A 24689-nucleotide genomic window follows, 5' to 3' on the forward strand; every position below is an offset into this window, starting at 1 on the left:
ACAAATAAATAAATAAAATCTTTAAAAAAAAAAAAAAAAGATAAACTTCACTCAATGGAGTGGGGAAGCCAGAAGGAAGCTCTCACATCCTACCACTCACCACCAATTGGAGGTGCCAACAGAAAGAGATATAACTTGCAAGTAGATACCATTTTACTCCCCAGCAGGAGGAATAAAGGTTTTCTCCTCCCCCAGCAACAGCTCAGCCAACAGCCCTATCAAATACCCCGAGCTTTCCCCTATAAAAGACTAGCACTCTGCTTTGTTCTCCCCTTTGCCTGTGGTTTTGCTGTAGCCTGCATGTTTGGAATGGTAATTGTCTGCTATTCTTCAACCATTTTTGTTTCATTTTTAAGGTTAACAACTGAGTTCTTTAGGAAATCATTAGGGACACTTTTCCTTAGCCACCCCTTCCACATTCCCCACAGCAGACTGTCCTGGTTACTGCAGAATCAACATTATGGAAGTTGCCTGCCAACAGCAAGGCTCTGTCTCCTCCCCTGGCCGGACTTCCTCTTTCCCTTTAAGGCCCCCTCAGGACCAGAGGGGACTGGAGTTGTTTGCTGAGGCTTTGCAGAAAGCCTGCGGGTGGGCAGGCACTCACCCCGTCCCCTGCTGTGCCCTCTGTTTGGTCTGCAGGCTAGAGGCTGGCTCTTTCCCGACCACGCTCCGTCCCCAGGGCGTCATGGCTACGTCCAGGGGCCGTCTCTATCTTTGGATGTACTTGGCTGCCGCGCTGGCATCTTTCCTGGCAGGATTTATGGTGGGTAAGTGTGAACCCCTTCTCCCCAGTGCAGGGCTGGAGCTTCACCCTGCCTAGGCTGGGGAGGAAGGAGAGAAAGCAAGCCTGGAGGCTGTGCGGGCTCCCTGAGCTCCCTGCGTGTGGCCAACTCCAGGGATTTCAGCCCAACTGGAAACCGAGTGGAATGCATTTTGACCTTTTTAATCAAGTGTGACTGAAATTCAAATTCATTAAAGGTTCAGTGAGCTCAGGATACTGGTCGGGAGCTGTTAGGTCAGAGCTATCATTCTCCACAAGCATGAAAAAGGTGGTTTCATTTACAAGCACTGTTAATGAGTCAAAACTAGCAACGAATATGGACAGCAGTGCAAAAACTGCCCTTCCTTCATCATTTACTAAATAAATATTTGTGGAATGTTTCTTGTGTGTCAGACGCTGTGGTACGGACTAGATCACCCCAAGGAGAACAAGAAAGTTAGAGGCCCGTGCCTTGGTGCATAACATGTAGGAAAATGAAAAGAATATCTCCTAAAACTAATTTTAACCAACTCAAAATTACACTGCATAGCAGAATTTGAAGGATTTCTATACTTAATAGGAATATTTTTGTAAAGCTCACCTTGACCTGTTTCTGAAGTAAGGACAGTTTTTGGGCTTCTAATTTTTGTAAAGTCAAAAGCAATTATATAAGTATATGGCGAGTATAGATGTATGAATTATCTCCCCTAGGCTGGTTTATTAAGCCTTTGAAAGAAACTACAACTTCACCGCCCTATCATCAAAGTACACGGTGGAAACTCATATCTGAGATGAAAGCTGAAAATATCAAATCATTTCTTCGGTAAGTTTGTTTTGATGTTTGGTCTTAAAAATGTTGAAAATATCTCAGAGGGAGAAGCATATTACAACTGGTTATATTCACCTGGGTAATCTTTATGTGAAATTATATCATCTCACATTAATTTATGGTAGTTCAGAATGTCCCTTTTAACCACTCAGGGTAAAATGTATCTGAATGTTGCAAAAGTGGGTCTTGGGTCTTTCTTTAACTTCATGTACAGAAAAAGTATCTGGTTGTTTTTTTAAGAGATGTTTCAACTTCATGTAACTTTAGACAGCAACTTGTTTCTTCCTTATGCCTGCTTTTAATCAGCAATTTTATTTGAAGGTCACATTCAGTCAGGAAGACTTAGATGGTTGTAAACTCAGATTTAAAGGAGGGGAGATTAAAGTTTCAGACTGTCTGCCACAAATTAAACCTTTAAGCCACATTGCAAATATAAGTAACACAAACTGAACAAAATGAGAGCAAAAGGATCAGTGCAAACCACCATCCTCTAAGTATGAAAAAGCGTGACATTTCAGGGAAATGATAATGAACTCCTTAAAGGCAGTCACCATGATATTTGTTTCTATATTCAGACTCTCTCAAAGGAGGGTCATTAAAAGAAACAAAAACAACAACAAACTCAGCTTTATTGAAGTATAATTTATGTAAAAGGAACTGCATCATATAAAGCCTAAAGTTTAACAGTATTGAAGGATATATAGTAGACTCAGCAAACCACTTCTTCAGTCAGGATACAGAAATTTTACATCACGCCCTTTGCAGTTTATTCCTGTCATCACCTTTAGCCCTACGCATTGACTGATCAGTTTTATGTCATTGAGTTCCTCTGCATTTTTGAGAATTTTATATAAATGGAATCATACAATATGTACTCTTCTGTGTCTGTCTTCTATCATTCAGCTAATAATTTTGGAATTCATCAAGGTTGTTGCACATATCAGTTTATTGCTTTTTATTGCTGACTAGTATTCCATTGTATGGACATCTTGTAATGTGCAGTTGTTGGACATTTGGGTTGTTTTTGGTTTTTGATGATGATGAACAAAACTACTATGAACATGAGTTTACAAGTTTTTGTGTGGATGTACATTTTCATTTCTCTTGGAATGGCTGTATTGAATGATAAGCATTATGTTTAGCTTTTAAAGAGAATGTCAAACAGATTTCAAAAGGGGTAACAGTTTTACACTCCTGCGCACTATGCATGAGTGCACCAGCTGCTGCACGTCCCGGTCAACACTTAGTTTTGTCTGTTGTTTTAGTTTCGATTTGCATCTTCCTTATAACGAGTGATGTTAAGCATCATCTCCTATGTTTATTGGACATTTGCACATTTCAGAAAGCATCTGTTCACATATTTTCCTATTTTATTTATTTATTTATTTAAGATTTTCTTTATTTATTTGACAGACAGATATCACAAGTAGGCATAGAGGCAGGCAGAGAGAGAGAGGGGGGAAGCAGGCTCCCCGCTGAGCAAAGAGCCCAATGCGGAGCTTGATCCCAGGACCCTGAGATCATGACCCGAGCCAAAGGCAGAGCTTTAACCCAGGCACCCCCTATTTTCCTATTTTAAATTGTTTTCTTATTGAGTTGTAGGAGTTCTTTATGTATTCTGAGTACAGTTCCTTTGTCGGACAGGTATTGTGAATATTTTATTCTGTTCTTTGGCTGGACTTTTCTGTTAGTGGAGTTTTTGAAGTGCAGAAATCTTTAATTTTGGTAAAGTCCAGTTGACCAAGTTTTTATTTTCTTTTTTTTTAAGATTTTATTTATTTATTTGCCAGAGAGAGTGAGCGAGCACACAAGCGGGAGGAGCGGCAGGCTGAGGGAGAAGCAGACTCCACACTGAGCAAGGAGAGTGATGTGGGACTTGATCCCAGGATCCTGGGATCACTACCTGAGCTGAAGGCAGACCCTTAACCAATTGAGCCACCCAGGCGCCCCAATTTTTGTATTTTGTTTCATATTCCATGTTCTATCTCACTTTGGCTATTAGAAGTATGAAGATTTCCTTCTATGTTTTCTTTTAGATTTTTTTTTTTTAGAACTTTTATAACTGTAGCTTGTATATTTAGGTCATCAGTCCACTTCAAGTTAATTTTTGTGTATGGTATGGTATAAAAGTTGAAATATTCAATTATTCCTGCAACACTTGTTGAAAAACATTTATTTCCACATTGAATTAATTGCCTTGGCATATTTGTCCAAAATTACTTGACCATATATGTGTGGCCTGGTTTTGGATTTTTACGTTTTCTTTTATTGATCTGTAGATCTCAACACTACACACTGCTGGTTAGTGTAGCTTAATAATAAGTCTGAGAATCCAGTGGAGTTAATCCTATAAATTTTTATTCTCAAAAATTGCTTTGACTATTTTGGGCCATTTGTATTACCACGTTAATTTTAAAATAATCTTCTGAATTCCTACAAAAAACGTGGAATTTTTACTAAAGTTGCCTCAACTCTATAGATAAATTTGGAAAAGAAGTAACATCTTTAAAATATGGAGTCTACCAGTCTCTTTTTTATTTGTCATGTACTCTAGTTTAACTTTTCAACCATGGAGGGACATTTATGATTAGTTTTTGGATGTTATGATTAACATTGCTATTCACATTTATGTACAGGTTTTACATGAGCATAGGTTTTCATTTCTGTGGCATAAATGTCCAAGGCTAAAAACTGCTAAGTTGTATGGTAAATACATTTTTAGTTTTAGAAGAGTTTGCCTGTTTTCCAGTATAGCTGTATTGTTTAATGTTTTCCGTTGACATCATTATTTTCAATTTTACCCATTCTCACAGGCACATAGTGATACCTCATTGTGGTTTTAAACTGCAGTCTCCTAGTAATTAATGATATTGAACATCCTTTTATGTGCTTATTCATCATTTGTATACTCTCTTCAGTGAAATGTCTGTTCATGTCTTTGACCTATTTTCTATTTGGATAGTTTTGTTTGTTTTTTGGTTTTTTTCCTATTGAGATTTGAGAGTTCTTTATAGTTTCTAGATAAGTCTTTTGTCAGCTTTGTGGTATTCAAATATTTTCCCCTCTCTGTTATTTGTCTCTTCATGTCTTAACAGAGTTATTTGTAGATTAGAAATTTTAAATTTTAATGAGATCCAGTTTATTGCTTTTTCCTTTTATGGATCATGCATTTGGGTTCATATCTAAGAACTCTTAGACTAGATCTCTCTTCCCCCTCTCTTCCCTCCACCCTGAAATTTTATACTTTACGTTTTACATGAATTTTGTGATTGATTTAATTTTTGCATAAGACATAATGTGAGGCTGAGGTGCATTCTTTTGCCTGTGGATGTCCAATTGCTTTGGCATTATTTGTTGAAAGGTTATTCTTCCATTTAATTGGTTTTCACCTTTGTCAAAGATCAGTTGGGCGTATTTGTGTGAGTCTATTTCTGGGTACTCTGTTCTGCTCTATTAATCTGTGTGTCTTCTCTCTGCACGTACCACATGGTCTCGATTGTTGAAGCCACATAGTAAGCCTCAGTAATGTGTAGAATGATTCCTCTCGTCTTATTTTTCTAAACAATTGTTTTAGCTATTCCATATCCTTTTCCTTTTCATATAAAATATAGACTAAACATATTTACATCTCTGTGGGATTTTGATAGTATTTGTCCTACTCTTATAGAACAATTCAGGGTACTTGACATTTTTCCTATGTCCAGTCTTCTAATCCATAAACACAATCTGTCCAGTTATTTAGATCTCCTTTGTTTACTTTTATAACATTTTGTAATTTTATAGGATGCAGATCCTGGATATGTACTGTTCGATTTACATCCAAGTATTTCATTTTCTTTGGAGTGGTTGTAAGTCATACTGTGTTTAATTCCAGTTTCTACATGTTTCTTGTTAATACATAGAAATACTGTTGATTTTTGTGTTGATTTTGTATCCTGTGGCCTGTTTAAATTCATGTCTTTAGGAGTTTCTGGTAGATTCATTGGGGTTTCCTATGTAGACAATCATGCCATCTTCAAATAGGGACACTTTTATTTCTATCTTTCTAAACTGTATGCATTTTATACTTGGGTTTTTCTGTTTGCCTGGTTTCTGTTTGTTTTGTTCTTATTGTGCTGAATGAAATTCCAGTAGTATGTTGAATAGGGATGAAAGTGAACATCTTTTGTTGTTGTTGTTGTTTCTAAGATTAGGGGGAAAACATTCAGAATTTCTTGATTAAGTATGATAATGTCCATAGATTTGTTGTAGGGAACCTGTGTGGCTCAGTTGACTGAGCATCCGACTCTTGATTTTGGCTCAGGTCATGATCTTCGAGTCCTGGGGTTGAGCTCTGGTGGGCATGGGACTCCATGCTCAGTGGGGAATCTGCGTGGGAGTCTCCCTCTTCCTCTCTCTCTCTCCCTTCCTCCATCTCTCCCTCTCTCTACCCCTTTCCCCACCTGTGCTCTCTCTCTCTCTCTTTCAAATAAATAAAAATCTTAAAAAAAATTAAAAATTTGTGGTAGATGATCTTTATCAAGTTAAGAAAACTCTCCTCTATTCCAAGATTGCTAAGCATTTTCTTATATCCTGAATGGATATTGATACTGTCAAAAATTATTCTTCCACATCAATTTCTATGATCATGATTTTTTTTCTTTATCTGGTTTGGAATCTAGTGATTCCCTTACTGATTTTGGGGACATTGGAATCAAATTATATCAAAGAAGGAGTCACAATCTCCAGGAGTGTGAAAATGCATATTTTTCCCCATTAATTATGTAAATTTTTGCTTTATATATTATGAAGACTCTTGACTAGGCATATACATGTTAATGTTGTTAGGTGTTTTTTTTTTAAGATTTATTTATTCATTTATTTGACAGACAGAGATCACAAGTAGGCAGAGAGGCAGAGAGAGAGGGGGAAGCAGGCTCTCTGCTCAGCAGGGATGCTGAGGCAGATGCGGGGCTCGATCCCAGGACCCTGAGATCATGACCTGAGCCGAAGGCAGTGGCCTAATGCACTGAGCCACCCAGGCGCCCCTTCCATCTACTTTTAATCCATTATTTTCTTTAGAATTTTTCTGTTCACTGTAGAAAATAAAACAATATATAAAATAGAAATTAAATATCTCAAGCCCCACTCTTTTTCAATGTATACAAAATAACTTCTGTCTATAAACACAATACTTTTTTAAAACAAATATGCTAAGATACTAAATATCCATAACCTGTAGATTTCATTTAATGATATAGAAAGGGAAAGCTTAATAGGAGAAGATGCTGGAGGAGTCATGGGTGATAAGTAGCTTGCTTTCTCTTGTGGGAAAGGAGAATGAAAGAAGTGGTGACAGGGAGACTGAGGTAGATGGGACAGTATTTATGTCTCAGAGAAGACCTTGTGCAAAGTAATAGGTGGCCATTGCAGGAGGAAAAGGAGTCTACCAAATGCAGTGGGGCAGAGAATTTTTTTTTTTTTAAGGGCAGATTATTTTATATGGATAGTGGTGGGAAATGAAAATGGAAAGGTGGAAGCGTGGCTCAGATAAAAAAGGGCCCAATATGCCATGCTTGAATGTGAACTTTATAAAAATGCACGGTATAGGGAGCCATACAAGGAGTTCAGGCAATTGAATAATATCAGATGAATGATTTCAAATTATCACTATTTCTCAAGGTCAGACAACTATGACTTTCATATTTTTTTTCTTTTTTTTTTTTATTTGACAGAGACCACAAGTAGGCAGAGAGGCAGGCAGAGAGAGAGAGAGAGAGAGAGAGAGTGGGGGAAGCAGGCTCCCTGCTGAGCAGAGAGCCCGATGCGGGACTCGATCCCAGGACCCTGGGATCATGACCTGAGCCGAAAGCAGAGGCTTTAACCCACTGAGCCACCCAGGTTCCCTATGACTTTCATATTTTAGTCCCAGCATTTAATGACTGACATTATGAAGAAATTATTAAACATCCTCTGTTTCCTTATTTGCAAAATGAGGACAATGGGAGAAGGGTTGTGAAGACTGCATGAGGTAACCCAGGTGAAAGTGCCTGGTCGCATGCCTGGGATGTAGTAAGTTCTCAGCAAATGTCTGTTTTCCTTTACCGCCTATCTTGTTTTGGTTGTGTCCTGGTTGGCTAAAAAAACCAATTTATAAAAGTATTATTCTCTTACTGAAGGGGCGGTGGGGTGGAGAAAGGTGAGAAAATATTTTTAAGATATTATTTACCTTCATGTAAAATCAGTCCATATAAAAGCAATTTTTGTGAGGTCACTTAAATGCTACAACCCATTTATACTCAGAACCAAGAGAACATTGCCCTAATTCAGTTCAACAAACCTGTTGTATAATAACTGAATAACAGGCAGAAACTAAGCAGTAGGCAACATAAAAATGCGTGGACTTTAACTTGAATGAGATCAATAAACAACTGAATAAATATGACAACAGTGGAAGTATACATTTTAGACTGCCCAGCTGGTCTCTGGCAAACATTATGAACTGCCCTCCCGCCTCTACCACCCAAAATATTCTCCCTTACTGATGATCAGCAAGAAGGAGCACCATTCGCATGGAGGCCTGATCTTTTCCCAAGGTATTTTCTCATACTGCTGATTGCCTGTGTTAACCATCGCATATGTTCTTTTCTGGGGGATCATGGTGTGAATATTGTATTTAAACACAATTTTTAAAATGGAATACCTAGAAATTGGTATCATTAGCTTTTTTTTAATCTTTGATGTAGAAATGATAATACCTAAAGGATGAGTGATGCATCTAGAATAGTCCTGAGACATATTGTCTGAATATAGTCTTTAACTCCCACTTGTATCTTATTTTCATTGTAGTTCTTTTACAAAGCTCCCTCATCTGGCAGGAACAGAACAAAATTTACTTCTTGCCAAGAAAATCCAAACCCAGTGGAAGAAATTTGGACTGGATTCAGCCAAGTTGGTTCATTATGATGTTCTCCTATCCTACCCTAATGAGACAAATGCCAACTATATATCAATCATGGATGAACATGGAATTGAGGTGATGTGGAATTGTTGGTACTTATTGTAGTTTATAGCCCCTGTTGTTCATGTGAATTGGATCAAGTAAAAATAGAAATTGGTTAATAGTGCAGTGGCGCTCATATTTTTTGGAAAAGTTGATAAGTTGCAAGCTAATTATTCAGTGTCTACTGTATATTAGGCACAGGGCTAAGTTTTAAAGGTGGAATGAAGCCTAGGAACAGGATTCTTTTTGCATTAAGTAAGTCAAGGCAGTTGTTGGAACACGTCATTTTATTTTATTTTATTTTAAAGATTTTATTTATTTATTTGACAGAGATCACAGGTAAGGCAGAGAGGCAGGCAGAGAGATGGGGGAGGCAGGCTCCCTGCTGAGCAGAGAGCCCGATGTGGGGCTCGATCCAAGAACCCTGAGATCATGACCTGAGCTGAAGGCAGAGGCTTAACCCACTGAGCCACTCAGGCGCCCCGGAACACGTCATTTTAAATCAATATTGTGCGTTATGAGGAATATGTTTTGGGATCTTTACACAGAAGAGATTCACTTAGCCCAGTCTGGGACTTAGAGAAAGTTTCCTGAATGAAAACCTTTCTGATATGAGTCATGAAAGATCCCAAGGAGTTAACCACATGAAAAAGCAAAGTAGGGGGCACCTGGATGGCTCAGTGGGTTAAGCCTCTGCCTTCGGCTCAGGTCTCGATCTCAGGTTCCTGCTTCCCCCTTTCTCTCCGCCTGCCTTTCTGCCTACTTACGATTTCTCTCTGTCAAATAAATAAATAAAATCTTAAAAAAAGAAAAAGCAAAGTAGAAGAATCCAGGCAGAAGAGAAAATAATGGCAAAGATTTGGAGACCCATAACTAACTTAGTATTACTGGGGAACTTAAAAATTTTCTGTATTTCAAAAATGTGAAGTACAAATTGGGCCACAGTAGGAGATAAACCAGTATATATGTTTTGGGGACAGGTCACAGAATGGCTTATACATTGTCCTAAGGGGCTTAGAATTCAACTTCAGTCAATGGAAACCATTGACAAGTCCTAAGCAATGGAAGGATGTGGTTAGAGAGGCATTATTTAGATAGTTTAGGTCATCTGCAGGTTAGACCTTGATAGACAAGGAGTTCAAATTGGAGTCTTATGAGAACAGTCCAGGTAAAAGATGATGAAGCCCTGAATCAGGATGTTAGTAGAAATGAGGAAGAGGAATGATCTAAGAAATAGTTAGGTGCCAATACTAGCAGAAATTCATTAGTGATTGCCTGGAGTAAGGAGGTGAAGACAGAGTTCAGGATGACTCCGAAGGGTCTGGTATAGGTGGCTGGCTAGTGATGCTACTAGTAATAGCAAGGAAAGCCAAACAAGCAACAGGCCTGGGGTGAAGGATGAGAAATTCAAAGTCAGAGGTGTTGAGTCTGGACATCCAAGCTGAAATAACCATCAGGCCCTTATGTTGGTGGAAATGTCCATATATAAATGTACATAAGTATATATATCTGGAAAGGTGGATATTATAAGCATACGGGCTATGGATAAAATTTTGGGAGTCAGTGAAATCTGACAACAAGAGAGTATAAAATGAGGCAGACTATAGACTGGAGATAAAACACAGGAAATATTTAAATGCATTTGAAAGAAATGCAACAAAGAAAGTTGAAAAGGGGGGCACCTGGGTGTCTCAGTGGCTAAAGCCTCTGCCTTCGGCTCAGGTCATGATCCCAGGGTCCTGGGATCGAGCCCCGCATTGGGCTCTCTGCTCAGCTGCGAGCCTGCTACCGTCCCCCTGCCTCTGCCTGACTCTGCCTATTTGTGATCTCTGTCTGTCAAATAAATAAATAAAAATCTTAAAAAAAAAAAAGTTGAAAAGGAATCATTGGAAAAGGGGGAGAATATGGGGGTGCCACCTTCACAGCCCTGTTTTTATATGGCAACTCCTAGTCACCTGAGATTGCCTGCATTTGTAGAAGTTGCTACTATTTTCAAGACAGTAAGAACAATAAAGCTCTTGCTCATTGTTGCCAGTGGAATTTACCTGATCAGTTACTGAACCTACTGTCAGAATGCTTAGTCTTAAGTGTATACTTGGGGGCATTATTCTTTAATAACAATCAGGAATATTTCTTTCCAACTTCATGTATTTCAATTTTTGCTAGATTTTCAATACCTCCTACCTCGAGCCGCCACCTGATGGATATGAGAATGTTACAAATATTGTTCCACCATACAACGCTTTCTCAGCCCAGGGCATGCCAGAGGTAAAACAAGACTTTTTACTCAACTCTTTAAGCCTTCCTTTGTTATTTAAAGCATCTGTAAAGGACTAGAACCAAGGAGATTAGGTAAATCATACATGCTGATCCATACTTAAAGATTCAGTGCTATGAACACGGTTTCTAAAAATAATTTAAGAATAAGAAAAAAACAAATACATAAAAATCGTAGCCTTGTGAAGCAGATGCCGCTCTGAAATAACAAGCTGCTGAACACGTCTTTGATTCGGTCACGTCAGGAGATGTTTCCACAAGCTCTTTTCCTTTGTTCATAGTCTGATTTTGTTACAGGTTTATAGATCATACCACACAAGTGGTATTTAAAAATGAAACATGGGATTTCTTTTTTCTTTTAAAAATCTCCTTTGTTTCACCTACCCCCCACCTTTCTCCCCTCTGGCAACCCTCTGTTTGTTCTCTGTATTTTAAAGTCTGTTTATTTAGGTTCAGCATGTAAGTAAAATCATATTTGTCTTTCTCTGACTAACTTCTCTTAGCATAATATCCTTTAGGTCTATCCATGTAGTTGCAAGTGGCAAGATCTCATTCTTTTTTATAGTTGAGTATATGCACACACACACACACACACCAGTTCTTCCTTATCCATTTATCCATCAATAGACACTTTGGTAAATAATGATGCAGTAAACATTAGGGTGCCTATATTTTTTTTGAATTAGTGTTTTTGCTTTCTGTAGGTAAGTACCCAGTAGCAGAATTACTGGATCCTATGATATTTCTATTTTTAATTTTTTGAGGAACTTCCACACTGTTTTCTACAGTGATCACACCAATTTACATTTCCACTAACATAATGCAAGGATCTTTTCTTCTCTACATCCTCACCAACACCTGTTATTTGTCTTTTTGATATAAGCCATTCTGACCCATGTGAGGTGATACTTAATTGTGGTTTTGATTTGCATTTCCCTGATGATTGCTAATGTTGAGAATGTTTTCATGTATCTGTAGCCCATCAGTATATGTTCTTTGGAAAACTGTTCATTTCAGTCTTTTGCCTATTTTAATCAGATCATGTGTGTATATATGTATTTTCTGGTATTGGGCTATATGAGGTCTTTATATAGTTTGGATATTAACCCCTTTTGGATATATCATTTGCAACTATCTTTGCCCTCTTTAGTTATATTTGTGGTTTTCTTTACTATGTGAAAGCTTTTTATTTTGCTGAAGTCCCAATTGTTTATTTTTGCTTTTGTTTCCCTTGCCCAAGGAGACATATCTAGAAAAAATGTTGTTAAGACTGATGTCAAAGAAATTACTCCCCTGTGTTTTCTTTTAGGGGTTTTATGGCTTCAGGTCTCATCTTTAGGGCTTTAATGCATGTTTATTTTTGTGGCTGGTGTAAGAAAGTCTCTTGATTTCATTCTTTTGCATATAGCTGTCCCGTTTTCCTAGTACGATTTATTATAGAGACTGTCTTTTCCTCACTATATATTCTTGCCTCCTTTGTCATAGATTAATTGATTGTGTAAGTGCGGGTTTACTTCTGGACATTATTCTGGTCCATCGATCCATGTGTCTGTTGTCATGCCAGTCCTATGCTGCTTTGATGACTACAGCTTTGTAGTCTGTCTTGAAATTGGGATTGTGATAACCTCCAGCTTTGTTCTTTCTCATGCTTTCTTTGGCTATTGGAAGACTTCGGTGGTTCCATACACATTTTAGTATCATTTTTCATCGTCCTGTGACAAAGGCTGTTGGTATTTTCATAGGGATTGTGTGGAATCTGTAGATCGCTTTGGGTGGTACGGACACTTTAATGATATTAAATGAATTCCACTCTGTGAGCATAGCATAGCTTTGGTTTATTTGTGTCTTCTTCAATTTCTTTTATCAGTATTTTATAATTTTCAGGTTACAGGTCTTTCAGCTCCTTGGTTAAGTTATTCCTAGGCATTTTATTATTTTTGTTATTATTTTATGATTGTTTAAAACATAGCTGGGATTTTTAAATGATCTCTAATTCCTTTGGTTCAGTACCTGCTGATAATCTCTTCAAAACAGAACACACTGTTTAAAGTGTTACATACTGGCATTTTCTCAACCTTTCGAAGTACTGAAATATTTTCTAAAAACATATAGAATTAGCACATATCTGTTTTTTAGATCCAATCCAGGAAAGATAAATTTTGATGACGTATTGTGGAGCAAACTTATTCATTGGTTTTCCTTTTAATTATAGCAGTATTCTATATATTTTTAAATTTTGTCTTTTCCTTACAGGGAGATCTTATATATGTGAACTATGCTCGTACTGAAGATTTTTTCAAACTGGAGAGAGAGATGAACATCAATTGCAGTGGAAAGATTGTTATTGCAAGATATGGAAAAATCTTCAGAGGAAATAAAGTATTGTATCACCTCCTTTTCTAGAGAGAAGAGGATTGTGTATATCCTCTAAATGTAAATGATCAGCTTGCTTCATGTTTTCCAGAATTACCTCATTTATATGTATTTAAAAAATCTTCCTCTTGGCCATGGTTGCATGGGAAATCTTGTTGTTGTTGTTTTTTAAGATTTTATTTATTTATTTGACAGAGATCACAAGTAGGCAGAGAGGCAGGCAAGGGGTGGGGGGAGTTGCTGAGCGGAGAGCCCGATGCAGGGCTTGATCCCAGGACCCTGAGATCATGACCTGAGCTGAAGGCAGAGGCTTTACCCACTGAGCTACCCAGGTGCTCCGGGAAATCCTGTTTTTATGTTACCTCATAGATCTAGATAGGGAAATTACTTTTATTACAGCAACAAAATTTGCTTTTTAAATTTTTTTGAGGGAAATTTTATGTAAACTGAAAACGAAAGCTCCCCCACATGACCCATTTTATTTGCCCACATGTGATCAATCTTCACAGCTTTTCTTCGACCTAATTCTGTGACATATGAATATAAATATCTTTTTTATATGCTGATTTTACAAATATTATACATTTTTTACAAAGATGCCGTCATATACTATATTTAACTTTATTTTCTCACTCAGCAATAATATATAGGTACTCCTCTACATCAAAACACTGAGAGTTGTTGTATAATGTGTGATTAAGAGTAGAGGACTCTAGATTAGATCCATACACCATAGATTCTGGTCTAGTCTAGGCTCCCTGTTCTATTGATCTTTTACTGTGAGCAAGTTACTTAATCTTTCTTTGTCAGTGTTTCCTTATACATAAAGTGGGAATGCTAATAATAGCACCGATCTCCTAGAATCCTTATGAAGATTAAATGACTTTATGTTTGAAAGCACTTATGATAGTGCCTGGTACTTAATTGGTAGTTAATTCTATAGAGCTGCTTCCTAAGTAAATATGTTGTTGTTTTGGATGGGTACATAATACTTTGTAGAAGTGATAAGCCGTGTAACCATTCCTATGTTGACCGATGCTTGGCTTGAATTTATTACTATTTTTTTTAAAGATTTTATTTATTTATTTGACAGACAGAAATCACAAGTAGGCGGAGAGGCAGGCAGAGAGAGAGGGAGGAAGCAGGCTCTCCGCTGAGCAGAGAGCCCGATGCGGGGCTCGATCCCAGGACCCTGAGATCATGACCTGAGTCGAAGGCAGAGGCTTTAACCCACTGAGCCACCCAGGCGCCCCTGAATTTATTACTATTAAAAATAATTCCATTGTGAACATCTTTGTCCATACCCACTTGAACATTTATGTGAAGATTTTTGTAGTATGGATTCCTAGCAATTTAATGGCCAAGTCAATATGTATATTCTTTCAAAATTTTGGACGGCATCATCTCATTGCCCTTCAAAAAGTTGTGACAGATTTTCTCCCATTCATATTGTAAGAATGTTTTCTGAATATTGCAGTGTGTTTCAGTTAGCCAAGACTGATGGTTATCTATCTCTCAGTACAATATTTCTGGTAATGGAGACTTCAGAATCTTGCTGGAAAGATTTTCCTATTTATGGTTAGTTTACATTGTTAGAAAATGTTTACAAAATATAGTCAGCAATTTTTCACACACTCTGTATAGAACTTTAAATTAGTTTAGTTCTACAAGTATTTCTGTGCTGTGCCAGATTTTGGAGGGTGGGCAATTAAAAGTGAACAAGACATGGTCCCTTTTCTAAAAACATCCTCAGTCTAGCAAGGGAGAAAGTTATCTTAAAGGTATTTTAAAATATCCTATGACAGAAATATGTACAAAATAGAAGAGGTAGAAAGAAGGGAGACATTCATTTTGCAGTTTTGGCCACGGTAGGAATGTTTCACAGAAGAGAGAGGAGTTCGTTTGGAGTTGTTAAAATAAATGAGAGCTCTTAGTTCCCCCAGGAGAGAAACTGTAATCAAGGCATAAAGAACTGAACGTGTAGCAGCATCATAAAAAGCAGTGTCTCCAACTCCTTACATTATTAAATTGATTTTCTCTTAGACGAATTAATCATCTGCCAGTTCTCCATTATGGACTGCACATTGCCCCTGCAGGTTAAAAATGCCATGTTAGCAGGAGCCATAGGAATCATCTTGTACTCAGATCCAGCAGACTACTTTGCCCCTGCGGTACAGCCTTATCCTAAAGGATGGAACCTTCCTGGAACTGCAGTGCAGAGAGGGAATGTGTTAAATTTGAATGGTGCTGGTGACCCACTCACTCCAGGCTATCCGGCTAAAGGTAAGAATGGATGGGGCTGCCCTGGTTCACCCATTTTTGCAAAAATACTACTTGCCCTTAGAGAAGACCTAAAAGCAAAAATCTATAGAATAACCTTCAAACTGCATACAGCTGCAATATTTTGGATTACTATAGCTAAGAATTAAAAAAAAAAAATTCCCATGTATTAGTTTTGTTTCCTATTTTCATGAGGTGTGCACATGGAGGGGGAAGGGTCAGTTAAATTTCTCTCTACTTTTAGCAGAGGTGCAGAAACACAGACCCCCATACCCAAAGTAATACTACTTTTACCAAACTAGAACTTTGGTTTTCTGAATTGCTTGGTGATATTATCCTTCTCTAGCTATCATATATTTGTATTATTTTTTTTTTGAATACCTGTCAGTTTTTGGGTGTTGTCAAAACTTTTCACATTTCACATGTTCAACGTCTGTGTGACTGCCTTCACAATTAAGATAATGAACATATCCATTACCCAAAAAGTTTTCACTCCTCTCTTTGTAATGCTTTCTTCCAAACCCTTCCTACCCATTTCCTGCCAGTCCCTAGGGAACCACTGATCTGCATTCTGTGGGTTTGTTTTGAGATCCATCCATGTTGATGTCTGTGTCAGTAGTTGATTCCTTTTTATGCCAAGTATTTCCTTGAATGGATACACTGCAGTTTGTTTATTTACTTGTTGATGGACATTTGGATCATATTTTTTTTTTTTTAGTTTGGGGACTCATATATAAACCTCTATGAACAGTTGTATACAAGCCTTCATATGTACATATGCTTTTATTTCTTCTGGGTAAATATATAGAAATAGAACGACGGGATAATATGAGAGATGCGTATTTAAATTTTGGAGGGATTTTCAAATTGTTTTCCCAAGCGGTTGTACCATTTTACATTCTAGCAGCAGTGCCGGAGTGTTGCAGTTGCTGTATCTTTGCTACCTTTAGTTTGGTCAGTCGTTTTCAGTTTACATTCTAATAGGTATGCTAAACCTCCAAGTTACATTTTTTTCAAAGTTTTGGTGGCTATTCTAGGTCCTTTCCATGTGAATTTTAGAACCAGTTTATTAATTTCCACTGAAAAGTGTCCTGATTTGATTGAGATTGAATTAAATCTGTAGGTCAATTTGGGGAGAATCGACATCTTAAAAAAATAATGAATACTTTGATCCGTGCACATGGCACAATTCTCCGTTTACTTAGATACTCTTTAATTTATCTCCGCATGTTTGCAGTTTCACTGTATGGATTGTGCACATCTTTCTCATTTACCCATATGTGTTTCCTACTTGTATGCCTTTTAATAATATATTTTAAATTTCTATTTCCCTATGTTCAGTGCTAGTAAGTAGAAATACTTAATTTGTAGAAGAAATACATCTTGTATCCTGCAAACTTGTTGAACTTACTGAATAGTTCTAGTAGGTTTCTATAGATACCATCAGTTTTTACATAGACGATCATGTTTTCTGCAAATTTTTTTTTTCCCAATCTGGAGGCCTTTTACTTTTTAAAATGTGTTTGCGTTAGTATATTAGCTAGTATGTTGTACATTCCTGGAAAGAGGTGTTAGCAGAGATGTCCTTACCTTGTTCTGCCTCAAGAAGAAAAAATCCAGTCTTCAGCTATAGGTTTTATTTTAGATTCTTTTTCTCAGATTGGGGGAGTTTACTTCTAATGGGCTAAGAGCTTTTGTTTTAGCACATTTATCTAGGACTGTATAATGAATTTTGTCAAATGCTTTTACTGAGTCTTGAGATGATAATAAGTTGCTATGTTACTTTCATTAAATTATACTAATAGATTTTTGGACGTTAACCCAACCCTCCCATCCTAGGATAAACTCTACTTGGTCACAATGCACTATCCTTTCACATGCTATTGGTATATTGTTGAGTTTAAAATTTTGTTAAGCGTATCTCCCTTTATTCATGAAGGATATTGGCCTGTAGATTGATTTTCTTGTACATTTTGGTCTTATTTTGGTATCAGAGTAATGTTGGCCTTATGGGCTGAGTTGGAAACTATTTCATCTTCATGGTTTTGTAAGAGTTTCGAGAGATTTTGGCCTATAAACATTTGGTAGAATTCCCTAGAAAATCTGGGCCTGCAATTTTGTTTGTAGGCATGTTTTTAACTACAAATTCCATTTTAAAACAGGTATGTGGCTATTTAGGTTGTCCCTCTATTGTTGAGTGAACTTCGGTAATGTCTTCAACATATTTAGTCCATTTCATCTAAGTTCTTTAAACTTGATAGACTTGTTCATAATATTCTCATTCTGTGTGTGTGCGGGTGTGTGTGCATGCACAGACACATGCATGTGCAGGTACGAGAATGATATTCTCTTTTTTATTCCTGGTCATGGCAATTTTTCTTCCTCCCTTTCTTCCTTCCCCTATACTGTTTTGCTGAAGATTTATCAGTTTTATTGATCTTCTCAAAGAATCTGCTTGGATTTTATTCATAATTGCTACCATTTTTCTGTCTCCTATTTCTTATATTTCTGCTCTGATCTTTATTATATTCTTTCCCTGCTTATTTTTGCTTCATTTTTTTTCCCCCTATTTTCTAGAGGTGGAACCTTGCTGTCATTTGATTGGAATCTTCCTTTGTTTCTAAGCTAGGTGTTTTAGTGCTATACAACTATTTTGGCTGAAAGTCAAAGTCCCAATGAGGTTGTAAGTCTGACAGTACTTTTTAGTCTTCGTTTAAAGAGAATGTTGTATTACCATTTGAATAAGATCTTTATTATTTCCAAGATCTCATAAATTCCCTTTAATTTTTTTTTCAATTATACCTAGTTTCAAAATTTGGGACATAATTTCCAGGCAACTAGTTAACTGAAGCTTCCCTAAGAAGGATTCAAGAGATCCCTAAGGAAATGAAATATTCTTGTAAAATTCAAGAGATTTACATGCCATGTCAAAACAAATTTGGAAATTTATAATCCCCACAGCTGATTTTACATTAAAATTTGAATGATCTAATTTCTTACTGTTGAATTAAATAGGTCATATTAGATAAAACAATCAGTGAGTTTGGGGGAATTTTAAATTTTGATATAATTTCAAACATGTAGTAAATCTGATATAATTTCAACCATGTAGTAAATATAGTAATAAAAGACATTTCTTTATACCCCTTGCCCAGATTTTTCAGATGTTTTCATTTTATTCAATTTCTGCAGAGTACACCTTTAGACTTGATGTCAAAGAAGGAGTGGGAATTCCCAAGATCCCTGTACATCCTATTGGGTATAATGATGCAGAAATATTATTACGGTATGATTTTCTAATTGGATATGATATTTAAGATGTTTTATACTAATGTGTCCATTTTCTTGTCTGAAACCAATGTAATCTAATTATGTTAAAAGTAAAGTCTGGCTGTATACCTGGAACCAATGTTATATGTCACTTATACCTCAAGAAGATTTTTTAAAAATTAAGGAAACAAAGTAGGAAAATACTTCCTGAAGTAGAAATAACAGACTACACCAAGAAATGGCAAGAAACCATTAGTCTCCTACAAATGATAGTATCAAGTGCAAAACTGTGTCCAAGATAAAAATGCTGATTGGAGATTTTTCAAATAGTTGGATTTTCTTTGATATTCATTTGATGTTTGTACTTGACTCGTATTTTAAAAATATTACAGGGCCAACTACTTATTAGATGTGTGAACTTGGACCAATTACTTAATCTTTCTCTGGTTCAATTTGCTTATCTGTGAATGAGCACAGTAATTGTTTCTCCCTGATAGGTTATTATGAGGAGGAGATGAGACCAATGCAAGTGTGTAAAGTATCTAGAATATAGTAAACATTTAACTAATGTTTGCTATTCTTGCATTCTGTTACTGATGTTCTTTTACAAATTTCCAACTTTTTTTTTTTTAGATGTCTGTACCAATAAAATTTAATAATTGCTTGGTGAGGGCCAACTAGGTAAGCACCAGCTTCCCTAGAAATTAATTTCTTCTCCTTGACATAGTCATGAATTTCCTATTTTCACTATTTCTTAGATCTAACACTTCCCTACATAAAGTCAAAAGTAAGGAGGCTGATGCTTCTCATTTCCACTCCCTATTTTTTTTTTTCCTAAGCCCTCTTACCACAAACATATTAAATACTTCATATATTTCAATTTTGGCTCTCTGGCTAAAATGTAAGTTCCACAAAGAAAGGGAATATTAATAGTACTTGGCTCAATAAATATTTGTTAAATGAATGAAATATCACATTATCAGACTCCATGATTTCTTCTAAGAAATTATGATGCTCAGCCTTTTTCTGTTATTTTTATTTTCTCTCAACAGCCACATGGGAGGAATTGCTGTACCCGATGACAGCTGGAAGGGAAGTCTTAATGTGGATTATAACATTGGGCCTGGCTTTGCAGGGCATGATTCCTTCAGGTAATTTTATATTACTTTAATAGACTGGAAAAGTTTTATATGTTTAATGGAAAAATGTCAAGGTAAATTCTTCCAGGTATATTTTGCTTATCTTTTTCTCATTTTTCATAACGAACAATTGATCATTTTATATCACTTAAGAAGTACATATAGAATGATGTCCTGAATTCTTCTTCCAATAGAGAGATCACAACATTTGTTTTATAGAGTCTTAAACATGACTACATTTGAGTTCAGGTTTAACATTTTAACTGCCTTTTTCATCCAAAGTTTTAAAAACAATGTTTCAGATAATCCAGTATTTCAAATGTATAGCGTTTTGAAAGTTACCTTAAGGGAAGGAGTAAAAGAGAAGAGAGAAAGGAGCTCACATTTATTGATCACTTACTGTGCAATGAGTTAAAATAGGTAAGCACGTAACTATTGTAAGGCTCAATGCATTAGCATTAGCACTGTTGTAGAGGAGTGATCCCAGAATATTTATTCATTGAGCTTGTAAGTTTCCCACTGGATCAAGGCAGGCAGGAAATGCTAGCTGGAGAGATCAACTTGGCAAGATTTAGAACTTTAAGTAGTTTGATTTGCCTGAGGGAGAAAGGGAAATTTAACAGTGATACATCAGAATATATGGTTCTTTTGATTAAGCCCAAATCAGTCGATCAGTTTTGTTTGCTGTAACTTTACATTAACCATGCAAACTTGGATTCTTACTAATTTTTTTAGCTTAAGAATGTTTTTTCAGCACTTTTAAAGTATTAGAAGTTAACTGCTTTTATTTTAAAGGAATTTTAGAAATACTGTAAGTGCTTATTTATCTCTATAACTGAGAACAAAGAGTTGCTTTAATATAAAAGTTTATTATCGGGGCGCCTGGGTGGCTCAGTGGGTTAAAGCCTCTGCCTTCGGCTCAGGTCATGATCTCAGGGTCCTGGGATCGAGCCCCGCATCGGGCTCTCTGCTCAGCGGGGAGCCTGCTTCTCCCTCTCTCTCTGCCTGCCTCTCTGCCTACTTGTGATCTCTGTCTGTCAAATAAATAAATAAAATCTTTAAAAAAAAAAAAAGTTTATTATCTACAGTAGCAAGAAAACCTAACATACACAATGGAAGATAAAGGCCTTTCTGATTTAGAAACGAAACATAATGACACAGAGAACAGAGAAAACATATAGTTTCAGTTCTATAATTTCAGTTCAGGAGCAAATTCAGAAACATACAAATTCCTTGGTCTAGATATCAAAATGTTCTCCTTCACCATGGGCACAAAATTCCTAATTGATTTGAGCTCAAAATGGACAAACACACAAATAAAAATCTCTTGTTCTTTCTCACCAAAAAGAGCTTTTGATAATCTATTAACCCGTTTACAGAGATTCTGTCATTTTTTACCCAGATGAACTGTCCAGATTATCATTTCTCACCCAGAAGAGCTCTTGATAATTAATCCATTTACAGAGATTACCAAGTGACAAGACATAAAACCAAATTCCTAACCATTGCTGCCACCAATAGGGAATAATTCACCTGCCATAAGCAAATTAGAAATACAAAACATAAAATCAGTAGGAAAGATAGTATAAAGTTAGAAGTCCACAGAAAGAGAGACAAACCAAGAAATAGACTCTTAATGACAGAGAACAAATTGATGACTACTAGAGGGAAGGTAGGTGGAGGGATGGGTGTAATAGGTGGTGGGGAGAATGAGAGTATACTCACCATGATGAACACTGAGTAAAGTATAGAATTGTTGAATCACTCTATTGTACACCTGAAACTAATACAACACTGTATGTTAACTGTATTGGTGTTAAAATTAAACACTTCCTAATTAAAAAGAGATACAGAGTCAGCAGAGTGAAAATTCTGTCACTGCTTTGGTTTAACCTTGGAGCCAAAAGAAGACATGTCTGGGTTTAAGCTACCCATACCTGGTTCTACAAGGTGAATCCATTGTACATCTCAGTGGGACTTCAAAAAATGAACAAATGGTGATTTTTTTAAAGTAAAACCATGTTTCTCCTACAAATATAAAATGAACATGTGTCAAAAATTTCATTTAATTCATTAAATAGTAAGGGAACCACAAAGGAATTAAAATTTGTTCAAAGGAGAATTCAATGATGATACAAAAAAAATCAGCACATCAAGAATGCTGAAATGGAAGTACTTAATAGCAGAAAACTAGTTTCTTCTACCTTGAAGGAATCCATTACATATTCACTAGACAGATTGTATATTTCAGTGGATGTGGAATTTCCACAAGTTAATCTTGATCTCTACGGAGTTGTGAAATATTCTAGTCAAAGACAGTGACAGGCAAAGGTAACTGATGGATGAGCTAAGGCCTTTCTCACTTTTTCCTTATAGGAGTGTATTCATTCATCTTACAAATATTTATTGAGTATTTACTGTAACCCAGGCACTATTCTGCATACTGGGAATTCAGCAGTGAACAAAACAGACAAAATTCCTTCCCTGTGGAGCTTACATTATAGAGTTCATGTTATTTGGAACATGATGAGTTTGAAGTGATAACAGGACCAACAGATCCTTTTTTAAAAACTTTTCGAGTCATTGATTCTAAAAACTAGAAAGACAGAAGTATTATATATGTGGTTGAGCTCCTCTGAGGATCTGAACAGATAATCTATGTTTATTTTCAGGTTTTGATTAAAATAGATTTTTTTTCTTCATTCCTTGTTTGTAATATTCTTCTTTTATTCATTTAATGACATAATATCAATGATTCAGGGTTTCTTACTGATAGATCTTAGGCTCATTTTTAGAAACATGCTAGAAATCTTTTTGCTTCTTTGCTATTAATTTTTATCTCTCAGCAAAATAAATCCTTAATGTCTTAAAATATAAAAAATACCCATTAATTAGTTTTTCTCCAAAGGCACTTTATTGAATATCATACATGATTTAAATATGCATTCAGAAGCACAATATGCTTGTAGAGGGGAAAAATCAGTACAGGTTTTGACAACCTCTTAGTTCTTCCACTCATAAATAACCACAAATTAGAAACTGCTGGGAGTCCTCTCTTCCACTGCCCCCCTCCCACATAGATAAAGATTCATTTTGTTTCCTTGTGAAAATGAGACTATTTTCCCATGTCATTTTGGATTCATAGAATGTGAATGACTTTTTTTTTTCTATTTTAGCCTGACTATATTTTCCCTTTAATTTGGTTAATTATATTTCATGAATGGATATTTAAAAGGCTGACCCAAATCAGAATCAACAGTGATGGGCTAGAAAAGTTTCATTATATAGTTGTCTGGTACATTTTAGCAGGTGCTTTCCCAAATTCCCATTTCCTTCCCAAATTTCCCATGTTTCTTTTTGGCAGTACTCAGCCAGCTATTTAACAATGTACTGACATTCTGCTTCAACAATCTTGCACCAGCAGGCATTAACGTAAATACAAAGACACAATTTAAAAATGCTTATTTGTCCCTTAAGACATAATTGGCTGCCTTCCTTATTTTTGTACTTTATACAGTGTTTTTAAAAATTTTAGAATGAATACCCAAAACATTTTGAATAAGAGTGTTTTGGACTTTAAATAAACATCAACAATATAGCTATGAGGGAGGAATAATAAAAATATTGACAGTCAGTTTTTAAAATCTGACTTAAAGCATGCGTAAGTACTTAAGAGTAAAATGCATTAGCCATTTACACATTGCACACATCAACGGTGTTAATGATTATTGAATTAGTTTGTGGATATATGGGAATTCATTGTGTCCTATTATACAATTATCTGTAATTTTGAGATTTTTCATAATAAAATGGTGGAACAAAACTGTTAGATGTAATAATCTATATAAAGTAATTTATTTCCTTTGAAATCCTAGGAAGGTTAGAATGCACGTTCATAACACCAATAAAATTACAAGGATTTACAATGTAATTGGAACGATCAGAGGATCTGTGGAACCTGGTGAGTCTGAATGTTTTTAAACACTTCATTTTTACAAAGATTAAAAGAGTAAGAGAAAATAAACTTCAATCGATAATTGATTCTTTTTTTCCTCTGATGTGAAACATCTACATTTGAAAAAAAAAATTGTACAACGCTAAAAGAAACCTCTATCTTATAGTGTTGATTTTTTTTCCTATGGAGGAAACTCAACCAAAAGGAAGTTTAAGTTAAAAACTTAAATCGCAGGCGCCTGGGTGGCTCAGTTGGTTGAGTGACTGCCTTCAACTCAGGTCATGATCCTGGAGTCCTGGGATCATCGAGCCCTGCATCCAGCTCCCTGCTCAGCAGGGGGTTTGTTTCTTCCTCTGACCTTCCCCCTCTCATGCTTGCTCTCTCTGTGTCTCTCTCTCTCTCAAATAAATAAATAAATAAATAAATAAATTCTTAAAAAAATAAATACCTAAATCACAACTATTTGTAATATATTGAAAGTTGTAGTTCTTCTGAACACATTATTTTCCAGACAGGTTTGTTATTCTAGGAGGTCATCGGGACTCCTGGGTGTTTGGAGCTATTGACCCAACCAGTGGAGCTGCTGTTTTGCAAGAAATTGTCCAGAGTTTTGGAAAACTGATGAGCGGAGGTAAATGATGTTTCTTTGGTTGGTGATGACAAAAAGTGACTCACTTAATTGCTCTCTGTTTTTAGATAGGTGTACCTAATTAATGCATGTTAACGATGATTGCAGGCTGGAGACCTAGAAGAACTATCATTTTTGCCAGCTGGGACGCAGAAGAGTTTGGGCTGCTGGGGTCCACAGAATGGGCTGAGGTAAA

The 24689-nt window shown here is 36.3% G+C and overlaps 1 protein-coding gene across 2 annotated transcripts in view; it reads left to right on the plus strand.

Annotated features, from left to right (window-relative positions):
• Positions 1 to 670: 670 nt before the first annotated feature.
• NAALAD2 (N-acetylated alpha-linked acidic dipeptidase 2) overlaps positions 671 to 24689 on the plus strand; it is a gene marked incomplete at its 5' end in the record, with an annotated part of 53763 nt that continues 29744 nt past the window's right edge. Inside the window, 11 exons of one of the 2 annotated variants that reach the window (XM_080816134.1) lie at positions 671 to 767; positions 1472 to 1583; positions 8418 to 8604; positions 10738 to 10839; positions 13102 to 13227; positions 15318 to 15504; positions 18694 to 18787; positions 19824 to 19922; positions 23786 to 23871; positions 24377 to 24496; positions 24602 to 24684. In XM_080816134.1, the coding sequence (XP_080672260.1) occupies positions 686 to 767; positions 1472 to 1583; positions 8418 to 8604; positions 10738 to 10839; positions 13102 to 13227; positions 15318 to 15504; positions 18694 to 18787; positions 19824 to 19922; positions 23786 to 23871; positions 24377 to 24496; positions 24602 to 24684 (1278 nt within the window). The remainder of the gene's footprint in view (positions 768 to 1471; positions 1584 to 8417; positions 8605 to 10737; positions 10840 to 13101; positions 13228 to 15317; positions 15505 to 18693; positions 18788 to 19823; positions 19923 to 23785; positions 23872 to 24376; positions 24497 to 24601; positions 24685 to 24689) is intronic. The other variant, XM_080816135.1, reaches the window with a different exon arrangement.

Source organism: Martes martes (assembly GCF_963455335.1).
Source record: "Martes martes genome assembly, chromosome: 10".
Taxonomy (NCBI): domain Eukaryota; kingdom Metazoa; phylum Chordata; class Mammalia; order Carnivora; family Mustelidae; genus Martes; species Martes martes.